The sequence below is a fragment of the Tachypleus tridentatus genome, chromosome 3 (assembly GCF_004210375.1).
Source record: "Tachypleus tridentatus isolate NWPU-2018 chromosome 3, ASM421037v1, whole genome shotgun sequence".
In the NCBI taxonomy this organism is placed as follows: Eukaryota; Metazoa; Arthropoda; class Merostomata; order Xiphosura; family Limulidae; genus Tachypleus; species Tachypleus tridentatus.
This window is the reverse complement of record NC_134827.1, coordinates 114,588,942-114,614,163: the sequence shown is the minus strand read 5'-3', so window position 1 is coordinate 114,614,163 and position 25,222 is coordinate 114,588,942. Positions and strand designations below refer to the sequence as shown.

Below are 25,222 nucleotides of genomic sequence, written 5' to 3'. Positions count from 1 at the left end.
ACACTAACAACCACAATTAATTAATTTCTGCTGAGTTTCCACTATTTATGGAAAAAACAAATCATTAAATTTGTCAAAAATAAAACCTTCACCACCAGTAACACTTCTAGAAAAACTATATTGTGTTTTAAGACATTAAAAATTATTATATATATATTTAATTACTTTGAGGCAATAATATTATATACTAATATTGAAGTGATGTATCTGGTGCCTTGGTAGTATTCATTTACTGCATATTCATTATCACTTCATTAATAAGCTATTATATGTTGTTTGTAATTGTTTCTATTGTGTTGTTTTTTTTACTATTTAGTAAAATGATTGAGACAAAGGTATAATTTATTGACCTTTGACTTACTATGGTCTTGTATCTAAATGTGTCAGATATTTCAATGGCTCTCAATAGTTATTTAAAAGTTACTAGCATCGTTGTTTCAGTTTATGATGACGGCCTTTTACAAAGAAAAACCGAAATAAGTGCCTAATCCTTTAAGTAAGCATTATTAAAATGCAATGGAAAAATGTTTTCTTTCAATTTCTTATTTAAACAGGTCTATACAGTACAAAATATTTTGTGAAATATATCTTGGAAAGTTATAAGTGCGTATGTTATCTAGAACTTAGCCATGACGTCGTTCAATTGAGCATTTAAAGGACCAACAAAAATAATGAAAACTACATTATGTGATTAAGGATGTTCAGAGACATACTGATATTAGTATTAATAACTGAAGTTAATATATTTAAAAATAATTAAAATAAACCCAATATTTTACAGAAAATAAGCATAGAGATCATCAACTTCCAATTTATGGTGTTTGTTATAATAGTCTAATAAACACTCAAATATTTTCGAAATTCAATATTTTATTTTTACCATTCGACAACCATATTTCCTCCACTACAAGGAACTGTTGCAAAACATAAAGCGTCCTCTAACTACTACGCTAAAGTACGTATTAATATTCTAAATGTAATTGGAATCACACAGTAATATTCTACATAAATTATGTATAAAAAGAGAAATTAATCATAAACTGAGTTTAAAAACCCGTAAACAAAGCTTAAGACATAATTCGTAAATGAATAATTTAACAAGTTTATTATTAATAGTGCTACGCATAAAATAATTTTAAGACATTATTGAATATTTAAATTATGTACAGAGTACAGTCATCATCATTTCACCGGTAAATTTAACAACTTTTGTTTTGATTAATAAAAAATGGCGTGTTAAAATGTTATGTAAACACCTAGGGTTAAATCTAAATGCACTAATGCCATCGGAAAATGAAGACATATTTAGGTCAATCCGTTAAACAAAGTATCATACAAAAATACGACGCGGCTTCATCAGACTGCGATGTGCATTCTTAAATGCCCCCGCTATTATAGCGGTAAATTTACGGATTTACAATGCTAAAATCAGCGGTTCAATTCCCTTCGGTTGGCTCAGCAGATAGCCCGATGGGGCTTTGCTATAAGAAAACACAAACACACACACGCATTCTTAAATAATATAGTGATGTAATATCTAAATTATTTTGGATTCCCGAGCTATATATAATAACATATAAATACAGGTTTACTTCCGGTGCTAAAAAACTACAACTATGAATTTATCTATCGAAGTAAATAAAGATCTGAAATACATTAAAATGCATTTAACTGAAGTGTTATAAAAGAAAAGATCGGAATTAGTCAGTTTGTTTTCTTCAGTACTTTTGGTTTTAATAAACCATACATTATACCATTAACAATTAAATTAAAAACAGTTTTCTATCAGCAATTCTAAGATATTTTAAGAATTTTGGTTAATTAATGTTTGGTGTTAGTTAACACGAATATTTCTATAATAATATTATACATAAAAATTATCAGTGTTTCATATTTATGGTATTTTTAGCAGCGTATATTTTAAACACTAAGGTCAAATTATCTTCCATCAATACTGCTTTATTATTTAGATCCTATATAAATGTAGGTTCTCTGATATTAGTAAAATACAACTCAAAACGCCATCAGGGAACTGAAATGATTTAGTTACGCCATACATCTATTGTATTTGTGGTTACCTGAACTTACACTGTGAAATTGTATTAATACATTATTAAGTTACGAAAGAGGAAACTTTGATTTATGACGTGTACATCCTCTAGAGTACAAAATGTAGTCTGTGGTATTTTTCGATTATAATAAATATTATTGTTTGATATATAAGTTGTATTTTAATTTTTAATGTGGAGTATTATACATATGTAATGAATCGATAATTCTGTAAACTGTAACTTCCAGGTGTTAAAATCGTCACCGTACCTGCTCTTTTTGTTTTGGTACCAAGTTGGTAGTACTACTATTGGTACTAGAGGAACACGTTGTATCGTAAGTTGGTAGAGTAAACGTATTACGCAGCCAGAAGTATTATTAATTGGTATTTTTACATAATAAATGTAAAAATCTGTTCCAAACCATAACCACAGGATTTACCAATTTTATTGTTGTTTGACATCCTATTTAATGTATTAAATACTGTGCTAATAGTCGACTTGTATGTTGTTACAGTAGAGGAACATAATGTTACATAGTGGCTATTCACACCCGACGTTGCGATCATGGCAGACCGTTTCAACTTCAGTTACTCCTAAAAACCTTATGTATCCAATATTTGTGGTGTAAGTATGACCAAAGTGCACCTTACTAATATTGCATATATTCATGTTAGAGACATAACTCGCAATGATATATTAATTATCAAATAATTTAAAGAACATTTGTACATATCTGTGTGGTAATCTTCTGTATGTCAGCTTTCGTTAATTTCTAGCTTTCAAAGAAAACTGTTTAGAATCTAATAAATAGTGTCAATAAAGAACAGTTTTTCAGTGGTAGTAAATGATATATTTTGTCATTAGGTATAGTAAGTAAGTTTTAATAATTATTCTGAATTAAAGTTTATTTTTCAGTGAATATTAATGATTTCTAATTATTAGAGACGAACCAGATGCTGTTCAAGATATATCAAGCATGCCTGAAGTTTCTCGTTATGGGGTTGAGAAAATTGTGGATTTTCTTCAGCCACTTGTTAAAAAAGGGCTTTCATCAATTTTGCTGTTTGGTGTACCTTCAAAACTTCCTAAGGTTGGTCATGGTTTTATAAAATAGTCATGTTTCTTTGTATGAAAATTATTATTTTATTAGAAGAAGAATCATTGGAAGTATGTTAGAGAAGTTTTCCTTGTTCTAATTTTACTGTTGTTTATAACTGAGTAATATCAATCTTTCTAATAAACAACCAGAGAGGGATCTATGTGGTTTTGTATCATATATTTAAACAACCAGAGAGGGATCTATGTGGTTTTGTATCATACATTTAAACAACCAGAGAGGGATCTATGTGGTTTTGTATCATACATTTAAACAACCAGAGAGGGATCTATGTGGTTTTGTATCATACATTTAAACAACCAAAGAGGGATCTATGTGGTTTTGTATCATACATTTAAACAACCAGAGAGGGATCTATGTGGTTTTGTATCATACATTTAAACAACCAGAGAGGGATCTATGTGGTTTTGTATCATACATTTAAACAACCAGAGAGGGATCTATGTGGTTTTGTATCATACATTTAAACAACCAGAGAGGGATCTATGTGGTTTTGTATCATACATTTAAACAACCAGAGAGGGATCTATGTGGTTTTGTATCATACATTTAAACAACCAGAGAGGGATCTATGTGGTTTTGTATCATACATTTAAACAACCAGAGAGGGATCTATGTGGTTTTGTATCATACATTTAAACAACCAGTGAGGGATCTATGTGGTTTTGTATCATATATTTAAACAACCAGAGAGGGATCTATGTGGTTTTGTATCATATATTTTATTAGAAAATTCAGACAAAAGAAAAAAATAACTATCTTTAATTTGAGTGAAATGAAAATCAGATTAGAATATCAAGTTTTGAAACACAAATTGTTGTATATTTCATTTTGTTTTTGTGATTATATCTGATGAATGTGTTAAGACTGAAAGGCCTTTGAGTGGTATATGTGGAAACTTATCAGATGTTTCAAATCTACTTTGGATCTTTGTCTTAAATTTTGAATGCTTTAATTACAAGGAAGCATGAGAAACTACATATATTTTAGAATAGGAGAAAACATTAGGAAAAGAGGGAAAATGTATGAATTTTGAAACTGAATTCATTTCATAGTTAAAAATAATCTTTTCAACTACACATGAACATGAACATTTTTTTATTCTTTCATCTGTGTTTATTATTATTAAAATTTGTTTACATTCAAGTGTGTATTCCATCCACATAATAATAATGTTTATTATTATTAAAATTTGTTTACATTCAAGTGTGTATTCCATCCACATAATAATAATGTTTATTATTATTAAAATTTGTTTACATTCAAGTGTGTATTCCATCCACATAATAATAATGTTTATTATTATTAAAATTTGTTAACATTCAAGTGTGTATTCCATCCACATAATAATAATGTTTATTATTATTAAAATTTGTTTACATTCAAGTGTGTATTCCATCCACATGCTACTGACATAACCTGTTCAAACTTTTTTCATTTGTGTATAATTTGTAATTGTTTAATTTAAAACCAGTATTATATTGTGAAAGTTTATCTTTGAATTGTTTTAAATTTTATTGATGTGTGAATAAACATCGATACATCCTTAGCACATCAGTTGAACACTACATCCTTAACACATCCATTAAACACTGATACATCATGTAATAATACATTGTTACATTATTAACTAAGGTCCATACCCAGTAATAATACATTGTTACATTATTAACTAAGGTCCATACCCAGTAATAATACATTGTTACATTTTTAACTAAGTTCTATACTCAGTAATAATACATTGATACATTATTATCAAAGGTATATACCCAGTAATAATACATTGATACATTATTAACAGAGATCTATACCAAGTATCAATACATCGATACATCATTATCAAAGGTCTATATCCAGTAATAATACATTGATACATTATTATCAAAGGTCCATACCCAGGACTAGTACATTGATACATCATTAACAAAGGTCCATACCCAAGACTAGTACATTGATACATCATTAACAAAGGTCCATACCCAGGACTAGTACATTGATACATCATTAACAAAGGTCCATACCCAGTAATAATATATTGATACATTATTAACAGAGATCTATACCAAGTAACAATACATCGATACATTATTAACAGAGATCTATACCAAGTAACAATACATTGATACATCATTAACAAAGGTCCATACCCAAGACTAGTACATTGATACATCATTAACAAAGGTATATACCTAGTAATAATACATTGATACATTATTAACAAAGATATATACCCAGTAATAATATATATTGATACATTATTAACAAAGATATATACCCAGTAATAATATATATTGATACATTATTAACAAAGATATATACCCAGTAATAATATATATTGATACATTATTAACAAAGATATATACCCAGTAATAATACATATTGATACATTATTAACAAAGATATATACCCAGTAATAATACATTGATACATTATTAACAAAGATATATACCCAGTAATAATATATATTGATACATTATTAACAAAGATATATACCCAGTAATAATACATTGATACATTATTAACAAAGATATATACCCAGTAATAATATATATTGATACATTATTAACAAAGATATATACCCAGTAATAATATATATTGATACATTATTAACAAAGATATATACCCAGTAATAATATATTGATACATTATTAACAAAGATATATACCCAGTAATAATATATTGATACATTATTAACAAAGATATATACCCAGTAATAATATATATTGATACATTATTAACAAAGATATATACCCAGTAATAATATATATTGATACATTATTAACAAAGATATATACCCAGTAATAATATATATTGATACATTATTAACAAAGATATATATACCAGTAATAATACATTGATACATTATTAACAAGAGATATATACCCAGTAATAATATATATTGATACATTATTAACAAAGATATATACCCAGTAATAATATATATTGATACATTATTAACAAAGATATATACCCAGTAATAATATATATTGATACATTATTAACAAAGATATATACCCAGTAATAATACATATTGATACATTATTAACAAAGATATATACCCAGTAATAATACATTGATACATTATTAACAAAGATATATACCCAGTAATAATATATATTGATACATTATTAACAAAGATATATACCCAGTAATAATATATATTGATACATTATTAACAAAGGTATATACCCAGTAATAATATATATTCATACATTATTAACAGATATATACCCAGTAATAATACATTGATACATTATTAACAAAGATATATACCCAGTAATAATATATATTGATACATTATTAACAAAGATATATACCCAGTAATAATACATTGATACATTATTAACAAAGATATATACCCAGTAATAATATATATTGATACATTATTAACAAAGATATATACCCAGTAATAATATATATTGATACATTATTAACAAAGATATATACCCAGTAATAATACATTGATACATTATTAACAAAGATATATACCCAGTAATAATATATATTGATACATTATTAACAAAGATATATACCCAGTAATAATACATTGATACATTATTAACAAAGATATATACCCAGTAATAATACATTGATACATTATTAACAAAGATATATACCCAGTAATAATATACATTGATACATTATTAACAAAGATATATACCCAGTAATAATATATATTGATACATTATTAACAAAGATATATACCCAGTAATAATACATATTGATACATTATTAACAAAGATATATACCCAGTAATAATATATATTGATACATTATTAACAAAGATATATACCCAGTAATAATACATATTGATACATTATTAACAAAGATATATACCCAGTAATAATATATATTGATACATTATTAACAAAGATATATACCCAGTAATAATACATTTGATACATTATTAACAAAGATATATACCCAGTAATAATACATTGATACATTATTAACAAAGATATATACCCAGTAATAATACATTGATACATTATTAACAAAGATATATACCCAGTAATAATATATATTGATACATTATTAACAAAGATATATACCCAGTAATAATATATATTGATACATTATTAACAAAGATATATACCCAGTAATAATATATATTGATACATTATTAACAAAGGTATATACCCAGTAATAATATATATTCATACATTATTAACAAAGATATATACCCAGTAATAATATATATTGATACATTATTAACAAAGATATATACCCAGTAATAATATATATTCATACATTATTAACAAAGATATATACCCAGTAATAATACATATTGATACATTATTAACAAAGATATATACCCAGTAATAATATATATTGATACATTATTAACAAAGATATATACCCAGTAATAATACATTGATACATTATTAACAAAGATATATACCCAGTAATAATACATTGATACATTATTAACAAAGATATATACCCAGTAATAATATATATTGATACATTATTAACAAAGATATATACCCAGTAATAATATATATTGATACATTATTAACAAAGGTATATACCCAGTAATAATATATATTCATACATTATTAACAAAGATATATACCCAGTAATAATATATATTGATACATTATTAACAAAGGTATATACCCAGTAATAATATATATTCATACATTATTAACAAAGATATATACCCAGTAATAATACATATTGATACATTATTAACAAAGATATATACCCAGTAATAATATATATTGATACATTATTAACAAAGATATATACCCAGTAATAATACATTGATACATTATTAACAAAGATATATACCCAGTAATAATATATATTGATACATTATTAACAAAGATATATACCCAGTAATAATACATTGATACATTATTAACAAAGATATATACCCAGTAATAATATATATTGATACATTATTAACAAAGATATATACCCAGTATATACCCAGTAATAATATATATTGATACATTATTAACAAAGATATATACCCAGTAATAATACATTTGATACATTATTAACAAAGATATATACCCAGTAATAATACATTGATACATTATTAACAAAGATATATACCCAGTAATAATACATTGATACATTATTAACAAAGATATATACCCAGTAATAATACATTGATACATTATTAACAAAGATATATACCCAGTAATAATACATTGATACATTATTAACAAAGATATATACCCAGTAATAATACATTGATACATTATTAACAAAGATATATACCCAGTAATAATATATATTGATACATTATTAACAAAGATATATACCCAGTAATAATATATATTTATACATTATTAACAAAGATATATACCCAGTAATAATACATTGATACATTATTAACAAAGATATATACCCAGTAATAATATATATTGATACATTATTAACAAAGATATATACCCAGTAATAATACATTGATACATTATTAACAAAGATATATACCCAGTAATAATATATATTGATACATTATTAACAAAGATATATACCCAGTAATAATATATATTGATACATTATTAACAAAGATATATACCCAGTAATAATACATTGATACATTATTAACAAAGATATATACCCAGTAATAATACATTGATACATTATTAACAAAGATATATACCCAGTAATAATATATATTGATACATTATTAACAAAGATATATACCCAGTAATAATATATATTGATACATTATTAACAAAGATATATACCCAGTAATAATATATATTCATACATTATTAACAAAGATATATACCCAGTAATAATATATATTGATACATTATTAACAAAGGTATATACCCAGTAATAATATATATTGATACATTATTAACAAAGATATATACCCAGTAATAATATATATTGATACATTATTAACAAAGATATATACCCAGTAATAATACATTGATACATTATTAACAAAGATATATACCCAGTAATAATATATATTGATACATTATTAACAAAGATATATACCCAGTAATAATACATTGATACATTATTAATAAAGATATATACCCAGTAATAATATATATTGATACATTATTAACAAAGGTATATACCCAGTAATAATATATATTGATACATTATTAACAAAGATATATACCCAGTAATAATATATATTGATACATTATTAACAAAGATATATACCCAGTAATAATATATATTGATACATTATTAACAAAGATATATACCCAGTAATAATACATTGATACATTGTTAACAAAGATATATACCCAGTAATAATACATTGATACATTGTTAACAAAGATATATACCCAGTAATAATACATTGATACATTATTAACAAAGATATATACCCAGTAATAATACATTGATACATTATTAACAAAGGTATATACCCAGTAATAATACATTGATACATTATTAACAAAGATATATACCCAGTAATAATATATATTGATACATTATTAACAAAGATATATACCCAGTAATAATACATTGATACATTGTTAACAAAGATATATACCCAGTAATAATACATTGATACATTATTAACAAAGGTATATACCCAGTAATAATATATATTGATACATTATTAACAAAGATATATACCCAGTAATAATATATATTGATACATTATTAACAAAGATATATACCCAGTAATAATACATTGATACATTATTAACAAAGGTATATACCCAGTAATAATACATTGATACATTATTAACAAAGATATATACCCAGTAATAATATATATTGATACATTATTAACAAAGATATATACCCAGTAATAATACATTGATACATTGTTAACAAAGATATATACCCAGTAATAATACATTGATACATTATTAACAAAGATATATACCCAGTAATAATACATTGATACATTATTAACAAAGGTATATACCCAGTAATAATATATATTGATACATTATTAACAAAGATATATACCCAGTAATAATATATATTGATACATTATTAACAAAGATATATACCCAGTAATAATATATATTTATACATTATTAACAAAGATATATATACCCAGTAATAATACATTGATACATTATTAACAAAGATATATACCCAGTAATAATATATATTGATACATTATTAACAAAGATATATACCCAGTAATAATACATTGATACATTATTAACAAAGATATATACCCAGTAATAATATATATTGATACATTATTAACAAAGATATATACCCAGTAATAATATATATTGATACATCATTATTATGTATCCAGTGATAATACATCACTTAAACTTAGGTACATTCTTAATACCACACAGAGCAGTAGCTATGTATTTCATTGTTTTGTTGTTCATCAGGATGAGATAGCTTCTAATGCAGACAGTTCAGAGAACCCTGTACTTCTGGCCATTCCTAAGATAAGAACTGCTTTTCCTGAACTTCTTGTGGCTTGTGATGTTTGTCTTTGTGCATACACAAACCATGGACATTGTGGTAAGTATTCCATAACAGTAGTTTTGCTTTGAAGTCTATTATATTTAATAAGTACACAGTTATTTTAGTTAGAGTCAGTTTTCTAAAAGAAACATAATATTTAATAATGTGATAATGTAATGGCTTCTGTAATTATTGTATGTAAAATGCTTCTTTGTATTTGTTTCAAAAGGTTTTGAGTTGGAAATATTCCTGAATTATTACCAGTAATTAAGTTTAATGTCAGAAAGGATTGTGGTGTTCAATTTACAAGGAATTCTACAAACAAACAGGTGGTCTAGCCATGGATTTCAATTTACAAGGAATTCTATGAACAAACAGATGGTCTAGCCATGGGGTTCAATTTACAAGGAATTCTATGAACAAACAGATGGTCTAGCCATGGGGTTCAATTTACAAGGAATTCTACGAACAAACAGATGGTCTAGCCATGGGGTTCAATTTACAAGGAATTTTATGAACAAACAGATAGTCTAGCCATGGGGTTCAATTTACAAGGAATTCTATGAACAAACAGATGGTCTAGCCATGGGGTTCAATTTACAAGGAATTCTATGAACAAACAGGTGGTCTAGCCATGGGGTTCAATTTACAAGGAATTCTACGAACAAACAGATGGTCTAGCCATGGGGTTCAATTTACAAGGAATTCTATGAAGAAACAGATGGTCTAGCCATGGGGTTCAATTTACAAGGAATTCTATGAACAAACAGATGGTCTAGCCATGGGGTTCAATTTATAAGGAATTCTACAAACAAACAGGTGGTCTAGCCATGGGGTTCAGTTTACAAGGAATTCTACAAACAAACAGGTGGTCTCGCCATGGGGTTCAATTTACAAGGAATTCTACAAACAAACAGATGGTCTAGCCATGGGGTTCAATTTACAAGGAATTCTACAAACAAATAGATGGTCTAGCCATGGGGTTCAATTTACAAGGAATTCTATGAAGAAACAGATGGTCTAGCCATGGGGTTCAATTTACAAGGAATTCTATGAACAAACAGATGGTCTAGCCATGGGGTTCAATTTACAAGGAATTCTACGAACAAACAGGTGGTCTAGCCATGGGGTTCAGTTTACAAGTTTTCCTTTGCCAGAACCTGTTCATTTAAGAAGCATTTCTGAAGGAAAGTCGTATGGCATGTGAAATGTTACAGCCAGAAAAGCAAACAGATAACTAATGTTTTTAAGAATAATATTAATACTAAGAACTTTAAAATTTACTTGTAATTTTTGTCTTTTATGTAACAAGTAATTTTAGCTTTTCAGGTGTTGTTATTTTCAAGATAATTTAGTGAGTACACTGGAGTTTAGTTATTAACTTGCTAACTAGAGGACAATGTTATGATAATACATAAAATATGATAGGCATCCTGCTGTATATTGTATTAAATAAATTTGTTACTCTGTGTGTGACTGAATGTCATACATATTTGGGTATATAGTTTTGATAAATGGTACTTGTAGCAATAGGACCTAAGTTCGTACTTTGGGCCAGATATATTCTCATGGTGTGAAATAATAGCTCACTCTCAGGTATAGGTAACTTTTTGTGATGTTATGTTTGAGTTTTTTCTATTTTAAAACTGCTAGATGTAATATGATTATGTTTTGCTTGATACAGGTCAGTTCTGTTGGTAAAGTAAGTAAGTTATTGTGAAATGTTACTTAAACTTATTTATTTTTCTCTCTTTGGCTAAAGTTGAACACTTAACACTTAAACATTTGTTTATCTCATATTTGAAGGTAGCCATATCTTCATGTGACCTACTTTTGTGGAACAAAATATTTTTATTTTAAGAAAAAAACCAGTTTAACTGTTCATATTTTGTTTAAAATATTACATTTTACTGTTTATCATGGTACTAAACATCTGATCAAGCTTGTATACAGTTTAGGGTGTAATTAGGTAAGTTGTAACATTTTACTCAATGTATGAATTATACATTATAAAAAGGTTAGTGAATTTTAAAAGATAAAATGGTTCATATATTTCAGGTATCCTTCATCCGATGGCTCTATAAACAACGCAGCTAGCATTCAACGACTTGCTGAGGTTTCTGTTGCTTACGGAAAAGCTGGTAAACTGACGTTGCTGTAAAAAAATAAATTTATATTTCATCTCTCACTAATTATTACAGCTCATACTTTTGTGCAAATTGTTGTAGCTAAAACAACTTGTCGTGACCTAATATGTCAGAAACAAATATTGAATAACTTAAATAGTTTTTAAAATATGTATTATTATGTGTGGTGAAAATTAATGTAATTCTCAGGTGAATTGGAAGCAGTAGATAAGCTGTTAATGTTACTCATAATAAGGGTTTGTGTGTTGAGTGTGTAATAAATGTGACTCAATCAAACACTGCTCGAGATATTTCTGTAAGAGCAAGGTAAATGGTGTTTATTCAGTGTTTACTATTGTTTGGTAAAACCTCTACATGTCAAGAACAAATAGAATTTATCTGTGAGCTGGAACGGGAAGTGTGAGAACCAAGCTTGCACAAGTTTTGTACGGGTTCTTGTGTGTGAGAACCAAGCTTGCACAAGTTTTGCACAGGTTCTTATGTGTGAGAACCAAGCTTGTACAGTTTCAGGCAACTTCAAGTGTATATTGAACCCATAGTTTTTATTTCTTTCCATGTGACAACCATGTTACTCATGCTAAGGCCACCAAGACTACTTGATAAGAGGAGATATCTTGTGTGAAGAGATTGTTATTTATAGTGTTTAGCAGATCCTACGATTGATTGGTATTATCTGTTTGTATAAAATGTCTAGTCGGATGTATTCTGTAGAAAAATTTAACAAATATATAACCTTTTCTAAGACACAGAAGACTAGAAGTTTCACCTGAGTAAAGATATATATAGAAGGCTACAGTTAATGCTACAATGTTCTCCCACAGGGTATATTTTCTGATATATATAAAAGGCTACAGTTAATGTTATAATGGTCTCCCACAAGATATATTTTCTAAGATATAGAAGGCTACAGTTAATGTTATAATGGTCTCCCACAGGATATATTTTCTAAGATTTTGAAGGTTGCAGTTAATGTTATAATGCTCTCCCACAGGATATATTTGCTAAGATATAGAAGGCTACAGTTAATGTTATAATGCTCTCCCACAGGATATATTGTCTAATATATATAGAAGGCTACAGTTAATGTTATAATGCTCTCCCACAGGATATATTGTCTAATATATATAGAAGGCTACAGTTAATGTTCTCCCACAACATATATTTGGCTATCCTTAATTTTGAAGATAATTTTGAATTGATGTTTGAAGAGACAAATTCTTAGATCATGGACAACACCAATTACATAAAACAACAAGAAAAAAAATTATTTACACAAGTCCATAAACCAAATATAGCAAACAAACACAATAACAAATGTTTGAACACAACATAAAACAAATAAATGTTTAACACATAGGATCTGTTTTAAAAGTATATAAAATGTGTGCATCAAAATACCCTTTAAACCTGAGAAAAAAGGAATGTTTGGCAGTTATGTTAGTACTTGCTAAATAGTTTAAATCAGAGTTATGTTTCCCTGTTATGTTTACCTAAGTATCATTAGATGTTTACACGAGTAACACTGAAGGAACTTGAAACTTGTTGAAAGCCAAAGAAACAACCAATTCTAATGGACTACTGGATCACATACGTAGATACATTCTGTATTCTAAAAGAAGTTGAGAGAAACAATAATATCCGCTGATGAAAGCACTGATTCGTCATTTGTGGTTAGAATGAGTTACATCAAGTGAAAGTACATGTGATTCTTCTGTATTAATTCCAAGATTGTCCAAACACAGCACCAGGCATGTACCTCTTGTTCCTAGTCCAATTATTTCTGGTCCTCTTTCATATCCATGAGATGTATTAATCCCTACAAGGTCTGTTCAAAAAATACGTGGACTGACGTCATAAAACAAAATGTACTTTATTTAGAAGTTACAGGTTTGGGACCCCTTCAAAGTACTCTCCTCCCCAACGCACACACTTATCCCAACGGTGTTTCTACTTGTTGAAACAGTACTGGTACGCTTCTTTTGTAATGTCCTCCAGCTCCTTCGTCGCATTTGCCTTAATCTCGGGAATCGTCTCAAATCTTCTTCCTCTAAAGGGTCTTTTGAGTTTGGGGAACAAGAAAAAATCGCAAGGAGCAAGGTCAGGTGAGTAGGGGGGTGGGGAAGAACAGTGATCGAGTGTTTGGCCAAAAACTCACGAGTTCTGAGGGCTGAATTTCGCAGCAACGCGGTGCATCTTTAATTTTTCGGTCAAAATCTCGTAACAAGATCCAACTGATATCCCACACTCTTCAGCAAGCTCCCTGACAGTGAGACGTCGATTTGCCCAGACCAGGGTGTTGATTTTGTCGACGTGTGGGTCAGCAGTTGACGTGGAAGGACGTCCAGGACGCTCATCATCTTCAATGGACTGTCGACCATCCTTAAAACGTTCATACCACTTGAAACATGCCGTACGCTTCATAGCAACATCTCCGTAAGCCGTGTTAAGCATAGCAAAAGTTTCAGTCGCAGATTTTCCAAGTTTAACACAAAATTTCACAGCAAGTCGTTGCTCCTTTAGGTCATTCATTCTGAAATCCGCCAAACGAAAAAATCGCACTTCACTTAAAACCGCGTAGCTAATACACAAATGAAGATATCTGCAATCAGGAAATGGCGTCGTAATCAGCTGATCTGTGCAAACCTAGCAACACCAAGCAGATTCCCCTGGAACCAACTGGAGCCACGCAATTCAAACAGTCTGCGTATTTATTTGGACAGCCCTCGTATATTGTCCAAACACAGCATCAGGAATGTACTTCCTGTGCAAGTCCAATCACTTCTGGTCCTCTTTCATATCCATGACAGTTATTAATTCCTGGACTGTTCAAACACAGCATCAGGTCTGTACCTCCTGTTCCAAGTCCAATCACTTCTGGTCCTCTTTCATATCCATGACAGTTATTAATTTCTGGACTGTTCAGACACAGCATCAGGTCTGTACCTCCTGTTCCAAGTCCAATCACTTCTGGTCCTCTTTCATATCCATGACAGTTATTAATTCCTGGACTGTTCAAACACAGCATCAGGTCTGTACCTCCTGTTCCAAGTCCAATCACTTCTGGTCCTCTTTCATATCCATGACAGTTATTAATTCCTGGACTGTTCAAACACAGCATCAGGTCTGTACCTCCTGTTCCAAGTCCAATCACTTCTGGTCCTCTTTCATATCCATGACAGTTGTTAATTCCTGGACTGTTCAAACACAGCATCAGATCTGTACCTCCTGTTGCTAGTCCGGTCATTCCTCATCCTATTTCACGTCCATGAGTTGAACTGCTTCACTTTACCTGTGTGTCAGATGTTGTTGAAATCTGAGTGGTTCTTCTTGGTTTCTGGAAGAACCTTTGAGTTTAACAACATTCATTGCTCCTAACTTGGCAATTGTTCATGTGGAGATTTGTGAATTCCAGGTGAATTGTGATCACATCAAACTAAGATTACATTCTTATAATGAAATGCTGAAGGCAATTGGATAAAAATGTATTCGTATCTACAGAGGATATGGTTGAAGATATATTGTGTTTATTGGTGAACTGGGATCCTTCCAGTGTCTTTCTTCAGTAAAATTTAAATATTGTGATGAATATTTTTAACATGTAAATCAGATATGAAGCAATTTAGATTGTTAAGAAAGAAATGGATGTATCAACATCCAAACTATCTAATAGGTAACACATTTTGTTTGAATTGTTATTAAATATTTGTTTTTCAGTGTCACCTGAGAATTTAGTAAAATACAAAAGTAAGTAATAGCCATATTTCTTTAATACAATAGTTATCAAAAGCTTCATTAAAATATTTTGTAATTAACTAATAAAAACGTTTCTGTAAAAAACGTGTGTGTCCATCTCTTCACTGGACATTGTCTTCATTAGGGTGTCATGTTGTAGCACCTTCAGACATGATGGATGGACGTGTGAAAGCCATCAAGGACGCTTTAGTCAGTGAAGGATTGGGCTCTAAAGTTGCTGTATTGAGTTATGCTGTAAAGTTTGCTTCAAGTTTTTATGGACCTTTCAGGTACGTTTGACGTGATTTTGTTCTGTATTAAGATGTATTTATTGTGTGAAGTTTGTGTTACGACATCACCATTAAGATGACAGCAGTATACAACGGTTTTATACTTTTGTATTTTGTGTTACGACATATCGACATCACCGTTAAGATGACAGCAGTATACAACGGTTTTATACTTTTGATATGTACCTTTAGGAAATAAACACTAAGTGTACACACTGTTTGGGTTTAGTTACACTGTCATAGATGTTTGATGTACACACTGTTTGGGTTTAGTTACACTGTCATAGATGTTTGATGTACACACTGTTTGGTTTTAGTTACAGATGTTTGATGTACACACTATTTGGGTTTAGATACACTGTTTGTTAGAGATGTTTGATGTGCACACACTGTTTGGGTTCAGTTACAGATGTTTGATGTGCACGCACTGTTTGGGTTTAGTTATATGGATGGTTTAAAACCAGGTGACTGTGGGGCTCTGCCATGATCTGTTGTGGTTTGGTGGTTGTGTGCAGAATCCTCTCTACAGTTTCTGTGTTCACAGCTGAACTGTACACCATTTCTCTTGCCCTGGATCACATACAAGCTAAGCAGTACTCAAACTGCACTATTGATACTGACTCTCTTAGTTCTCTACTGGCCCTGGAATCGCTTCATGTTAATTCACACCCTGTTCTCGCCGATATTCAAAACTGACTGTCCCATTTCACTTTAACATCTACTTCTATCGAGTTTTTCTGGATACCAGACCATGTTGGTATTCGTGGGAATGAGCTTGCCAACCCTGCAGCTAAATCTATCTGCTCTGACACTGCTGTGTCTGTTCCATGGAATATGGTCCTGTATTCAAAGCTCAGCTCTGTGCCACTTGGCAGTCGATTTGGAGTGAGCAACATGAAAATAAGCTTTTCCAAATAAAACCCTATATTGGACTTTGGGCGTCTTGCTACAATAAGGATCGGAAAGAGGAAGTTGTTCTAACTGGACTACACATTGGTCACAGTTTTTTTAACTCCTCATTTTTTTTTATCTGGGACTGATGCACCAATGTGTTGTCTGTGTAACACTCAGGTCACAATAAGCCACATTTTACTTTCTTGTCATTGTTACGATTCTCAATGACAGCACCATTTTAAACATGTTCTGTCCCAAGGTTTATCCATAACGTTACGCAGTGTTATTGGTAATGGTAACACTGTGTCCACCTTGTAATGTTTCTAGTTTTCTAATGACCATTAATATTTTTAATGTTATTTAAGTTTTTTTAATTTATACATCAGACCTTATTTAATGTGATTCCCTTTAAAGAATCAAAGTACATATAGTTTGATTTGAAATTAGAAAATGATCATAACATCAAATAACACGATACCAGGACTGAAAAGGTCAACCTCAGGTAACTAACTGTAGTTTTTTAACCTACCTCTTTGCCTTCCTGGCAAGTTATGATAATTATAATTATGCTACAGAAAGTCCTTTACAACTTATATTACTGTAGTTTCTCTCTTACTGTTGTAAAGTAGATATAAAAAATAGGTTTTAATGTTATTTATGTTTTTAATTTAAAAATTAAACTTTGTTTTACCTTGATTCCTTTTAATAATTTTACTTTAATTTTAACTTTTAAACCACTCCTACTTTATTAGTATCTCAATACTGTGTACATTATATCAACATAGAATTAAGAACTGGTACTTTATTGGTTAACCTTTACTTTAAACCACTTCACTCCTACTTTATTAGTATATTAATCTCTGTGTACATTATATCAACACAGAATTAAGAACTGATACTTTATTGGTTAACCTTTACTTTAAACCACCTCACTCCTACTTTATTAGTATATTAATCTCTGTGTACATTATATCAACATAGAATTAAGAACTGGTACTTTATTGGTTAACCTTTACTTTAAACCACCTCACTCCTACTTTATTAGTATATTAATCTCTGTATACATTATATCAACACAGAATTAAGAACTGGTACTTTATTGGTTAACCTTTACTTTAAACCACTTCACTCCTACTTTATTAGTATATTAATCTCTGTGTACATTATATCAACATAGAATTAAGAACTGGTACTTTATTGGTTAACCTTTACTTTAAACCACTTTACTCCTACTTTATTAGTATATTAATCTCTGTGTACATTATATCAACATAGAATTAAGAACTGATACTTTATTGGTTAACCTTTACTTTAAACCACTTCACTCCTACTTTATTAGTATATTAATCTCTGTGTACATTATATCAACACAGAATTAAGAATTATTCCCAATATTTGGAGTTACAGTAATTTAGCTGTAATCACAGGCTGTTGCTGCTAGAAATTCTCTGTATTTTCTAGTTTCCTTACTTATTATTTAAACATTGAGTTCCTAGTTTACAGTAAAATATTAAATCAATATTTCTCACACGATTGTTGGATAAGTTGTGATTTTTACAAGTGTTTATTCATTCAGAATTGTTTGGGTTTATTGAAGGGATGCTGCTAATTCTGCTCCTCTGTTTGGTGATCGTCGATGTTACCAGTTGCCTCCTGGAAGTTCTGGGCTCGCCCTTCGTGCAGCGGTATTTTTTATTTATTACTTTGTTGTATTTGTTTACTATTAAAGGTTCAGAGAAAACTGTTGTTCTATCACATGGTATAGGAGCTGTATATGTGGGTTTGAAGAATTACAGACATGTTTGTTTTTTACTGAATAACAAAACCATCTGGATTTATCAAAAGTTTATAAGGTACTGTTTTTATCAGAAAGTGTGGCTTTCATTTATAATTTTGAAAACTGTTATTTTATAGAAAACTACATGCAATTAATTTTCGAAAGAAATGAGTCTGTTAACCCTTATGCTGCATTTAGTCTTATGGATAATGATACGTATATCATGCAAGTGTACTAGGATACTGAGTAATAGAGGATATTTAGATTAACATATATCATGTAAGTGTACTAGGATACAGAGGTTTAATATTATTCTTAAAAAGTCCTCTAAGAGTTTTTAAAGAATATTTATCTATAAAGATGTTTATGCAGGAAAGGAGGAGATCTGAATATGTAGGTACGTTTGAGTTTCAGTTCACCAAGTTATCATGAAATTTTATCCATTAGATTATGCTATTGACTAGTATTTAAAGGGTAGGGATAACTCCAGTTATATAGCAGATAATAGGCATCACAGATATCTTACTGACTTAAAGACCTAGTGAATTTAAAATAATTAAATAATTACAATGTAACAAACCATTTATCCAACAGATGGCAGCACTGCCAGGTAAATATAAACTGTGGGGGTTTTTTCCGTTACGTTTTATGACTATTATTGAAACCAAACACCTGTGGTATCTGGTATATTTGTGTTTCTATATATGTATGTATATATGTGTGTCTGTTTTTCGTAATTTATTTGCAGATCCTGATTTAACCTATAACAGGCACTGAATTATTCAAATTTATGCATAAACTTGTCCTAAAATAGTCTACATTCTGGTATGTATTAATTATCTGGACTATTTTAATATTACTGGGCTCTGGTTGTTATTGTCAGTTCTAACTCCTGAAAAGACATTTTTATTTTAAGTTCCATGACGTTTTTTGAACGTGCAAGTTTTAATGTTATTGGGTTTTTATTTCTAACTCAGAAAAGAGACGTACAGGAAGGTGCAGACATGTTGATGGTGAAACCTGGTCTGCCATATTTGGATATTGTGAGACAAACTAAGACAGAGGTAAAACTATGATAAATCTACATTAGTGAAAAGATTTCATGTGCTACTTACAAGTTTTTTTATACATTTGTCCATTATTCATCATATTGTATATAAACATTACAGAGTGTGTGGTTCAATTTGTTTTGTTTATACAGGTATGGTAAGTAACACTATACTACAGATGTGTGTGGATCAGTTCTTCCTGTTTATACAGGTATGGTGAGTAATGGTACACTACAGATGTGTGTTGTTCAGTTCTTCCTGTTTATACAGGTATGGTAAGTAACACTATACTACAGATGTGTGTGGATCAGTTCTTCCTGTTTATACAGGTATGGTAAGTAATGGTACACTACAAAAGTGTGTGGATCAGTTCTTCCTGTTTATACAGGTATGGTAAGTAATGGTACACTACAGAAGTGTGTGGATCAGTTCTTCCTGTTTATACAGGTATTGGTTAGTAACACTATACTACAGATGTGTGTTGTTCAGTTCTTCCTGTTTATACAGGTATGGTAAGTAATGGTACACTACAGAAGTGTGTGGATTAGTTCTTCCTGTTTATACAGGTATTGGTTAATAACACTATACTACAGAAGTGTGTGGATCAGTTCTTCCTGTTTATACAGGTATGGTAAGTAATGGTACACTACAGATGTGTGTTGTTCAGTTCTTCCTGTTTATACAGGTATGGTAAGTAATGGTACACTACAGAAGTGTGTGGATCAGTTCTTCCTGTTTATACAGGTATGGTAAGTAATGGTACACTACAGATGTGTGTTGTTCAGTTCAGTTCTTCCTGTTTATACAGGTATGGTGAGTAATGGTACAATACAGATGTGTGTTGTTCAGTTGTTCCTATTTATACAGGTATGGTAAGTAATGGTACACTACAGATGTGTGTGGTTCAGTTCTTCCTGTTTATACATGTATGGTGAGTAATGGTACACTACAGATGTGTGTTGTTCAGTTCTTCCTGTTTATACAGGTATGGTGAGTAATGGTACACTACAGATGTGTGTTGTTCAGTTCTTCCTGTTTATACAGGTATGGTAAGTAATGGTACACTACAGATGTGTGTGGTTCAGTTCTTCCTGTTTATACACGTATGGTGAGTAATGCTACACTACAGATGTGTGTGGATCAGTTCTTCCTGTTTATACAGGTATGGTGAGTAATGGTACACTACAGATGTGTGTGTTCAGTTCTTCCTGTTTATACAGGTATGGTGAGTAATGCTACACTACAGAAGTGTGTGGATCAGTTCTTCCTGTTTATACAGGTATTGGTTAGTAACACTATACTACAGATGTGTGTTGTTCAGTTCTTCCTGTTTATACAGGTATTGGTTAGTAACACTATACTACAGATGTGTGTTGTTCAGTTCTTCCTGTTTATACATGTATGCTGAGTAATGCTACACTACAGATGTGTGTTGTTCAGTTCTTCCTGTTTATACAGGTATGGTGAGTAATGCTACACTACAGATGTGTGTTGTTCAGTTCTTCCTGTTTATACAGGTATGGTGAGTAATGGTACACTACAGATGTGTGTTGTTCAGTTCTTCCTGTTTATACATGTATGCTGAGTAATGCTACACTACAGATGTGTATTGTTCAGTTCTTCCTGTTTATACAGGTATGGTGAGTAATGCTACACTACAGATGTGTGTTGTTCAGTTCTTCCTGTTTATACAGGTATGCTGAGTAATGCTACATTACAGATGTGTGTTGTTCAGTTCTTTCTCTTTATACATGTATGCTGAGTAATGCTACATTACAGATGTGTGTTGTTCAGTTCTTCCTTTTTGAAAGATGAAAATAATTCATTCATTGCTTCTGTCCTTTTTCAGCTTCAATATGAAGTTTCTTTTTCTACTCAAATAACATAATCTGAAACTGTTTTATATCTTGCATTTATCATTTCAGTTTCCAGAGTTTCCCCTGGTGGTTTACCAAGTATCGGGAGAATACGCCATGCTGTACCATGGTAGTATGGCTGGAGCCTTCCAGCTGAAACCAGTTCTTTTAGAAACTTTGACGGCAATGAGAAGAGCAGGTATATTGTACTTTAATATTATTGACATTGTAACTATTGTTTACTGTAAACAGTATTACTGACATTGTAACTATTGTTTACTGTAAACAGTATTACTGACATTGTAACTATTGTTTACCGTAAAACAGTATTACTGACGTTGTAAGTATTGTTTACTGTAAACAGTATTACTGACATTGTAACTGTTGTTTACTGTAAACAGTATTACTGACATTGTACTGTTGTTTACCGTAAAACAGTGTTACTGACGTTGTAACTGTTGTTTACCGTAAAACAGTGTTACTGATGTTGTAACTGTTGTTTACCGTAAACAGTATGACTGATGTTGTAACTGTTGTTTACCGTAAACAGTATGACTGACGTTGTAACTTTTGTTTACCGTATAACAGTATGACTGACGTTGTAACTTTTGTTTACCGTATAACAGTATGACTGACGTTGTAACTTTTATTTACCGTATAACAGTATTACTGACGTTGTAACTGTTGTTTACCGTAAAACAATGTTACAGACGTTGTAACTGTTGTTTACCATAAAACAATGTTACCGACGTTGTAACTATTTAACACAGTAGGTTCACATGTCATTACATTGTTTGGTGTGAAACAGTATTATTCATTTTTTGAGCCATATTATTTAATAAAAACGTTGTTATTTAGTTTCAGACTAATCTTTTCCATTTATCACTACAAGTTGTATTTTTTTAACAGTACTTGTTTATATTACATAGACCAAGTATTATATACCATGGGTTTGATTTAAATTTTGTAATTATACATATACACAGATGTACTGAGGTTCAGGTCACTTTATAAAATTGTCCCTGTGTCTCGTAATGTTCTTCATCTGATGCACTCATCACCACATCTTGTGTTGTAATAACTTTCATTACAGACCTTTCGGTGTTCATGGCAATTGGAAGACAAAGGCTAATAAATTCCAGTGGATGTGTCAACACATATCTCGTTTAATGTGATAACTGGGATCTTTATCTGTTTGTTTATTCCTCAGGAAAGCAGCCATTAATTCCTAAGTGTGGCTTAAGTTTTGTGAAAGTTTTACTAGATGGCTCCACTAACTTCAAATCCCCAGTATTGTGTCACATTAATGGTACCATGAGAAATGCCCAGTTATATCATGTTGGCCATTTGCTGAGATGGGCATTGCTCTATATGTGGCATTATTTAGTTTTTTCCTCAAAGATCTCACTATATGAATATCTTTCCAGCCATCTGTTTCCTAGTGGAAACATCATTGCATAAAATGGTTGGAAGTTGTCTAGAACCAGATATATAGATGATAAATTGTTTTTGATGACTATCATCAGTGGTGACATGCTGTGTTGGTATGTGCAGATCACTCAAATATAACATAAGTAATCTTTAAACACACGTCAGACGAGTTTATCTTGAAGTTCTCAGTTGGACTGTAGTTTGAGCAAATGACAACTGTGGGTTGTTTATTTTTCCAGGTGCTGATGTGGTTATCACATACTTTACTCCAAAACTGCTGGACTGGATAAAAGATTAGCAACTGGTTGAGTTACTGACATTTGAATATAATAAAGTTATTTGGTTGAGGAAAAGAATTCTTAAAGGATGTTTTGGTGGAAAGATTCATACAACTAGAGACACAAGTTTAAAATGATAAATTATCAGAATGTTTTGGTGGGAAGATTCATACAACTAGAGACACAATTTTAAAATGATAAATTATCAGAATGTTTTGGTGGAAAGATTCATACAACCAGAGACACAATTTTAAAATGATAAATTATCAGAATGTTTTGGTGGGAAGATTCATACAACTAGAGACACAATTTTAAAATGATAAATTATCAGAATGTTTTGGTGTAAAGATTCATACAACTAGAGACACAATTTTAAAATGATAAATTATCAGAATATTTTGGTGAAAAGATTCATACAACTAGAGACACAATTTTAAAATGATAAATTATCAGAATGTTTTGGTGGAAAGATTCATACAACTAGAGACACAATTTTAAAATGATAAATTGAAAAGAAAATTGATTAAAATATAATTTTTCATTGTATTGTTAGTCATCCTGGCATATAACATATCTAATATCATTTATTTGTAGAACAACAGAGTAACATGCCTACTTTAAACACTTTCAAAACTACAGCGACTTTTACAACATACGAAATTTTCAGAACACATTAATGAACACTTTGGTTTAGAGTTTTAAATATTAACATCATGGTCTTGCTAGGTAACAGAAATGGAATTTATTGTACAGAGTAAAAAAAAAAAAATCCTTACTCTAAGTCTGACTGGGTATGATGTAAAAACTTCTAACCCTAAGTATGATGTACCGTGAAGTAAGAAAAACTCCTTGCCCAAAGTCTGACTGGGTATGATGTAAAAATTTCTAACCCTAAGTATGATGTACCGTGAAGTAAGAAAAACTCCTTCCCCAAAGACTGACTGGGTATGACGTAAAAACTTCTAACCCTAAGTATGATGTACCGTGAAGTAAGAAAAACTCCTTGCCCAAAGTCTGACTGGGTATGACGTAAAAACTTCTAACCCTAAGTATGATGTACCGTGAAGTAAGAAAAACTCCTTGCCCAAAGTCTGACTGGGTATGACGTAAAAACTTCTAACCCTAAGTATGATGTACCGTGAAGTAAGAAAAAATCCTTGCCCAAAGTCTGACTGGGTATGACGTAAAAACTTCTAACCCTAAGTATGATGTACCGTGAA

The 25,222-nt window shown here is 30.2% G+C and overlaps 2 protein-coding genes across 6 annotated transcripts in view; one reads left to right on the top strand and one right to left on the bottom strand.

The window, feature by feature from the left end:
* The window catches only part of snz (sorting nexin snazarus), a 46,447-nt gene extending 45,476 nt beyond the window's left edge, over positions 1–971 (bottom strand). For 3 of the 5 annotated variants that reach the window (XM_076496333.1, XM_076496335.1, XM_076496336.1), the window contains exon 1: positions 881–971. The gene's annotated coding sequence lies outside the window, so the exon portion shown is untranslated. The remainder of the gene's footprint in view (positions 1–880) is intronic. The other 2 variants (XM_076496337.1, XM_076496338.1) reach the window with 1 other exon arrangement.
* On the top strand, positions 321–24,080 carry Pbgs (Porphobilinogen synthase). Its single transcript, XM_076492240.1, is given in 10 exon segments — positions 321–335; positions 2,566–2,675; positions 2,994–3,141; positions 10,470–10,609; positions 12,607–12,689; positions 16,573–16,717; positions 19,209–19,296; positions 20,366–20,452; positions 22,363–22,492; positions 23,964–24,080. Coding segments are annotated over 10 exon segments (1,005 nt in total). The 3' UTR covers positions 24,023–24,080.
* Positions 24,081–25,222: the final 1,142 nt, after the last annotated feature.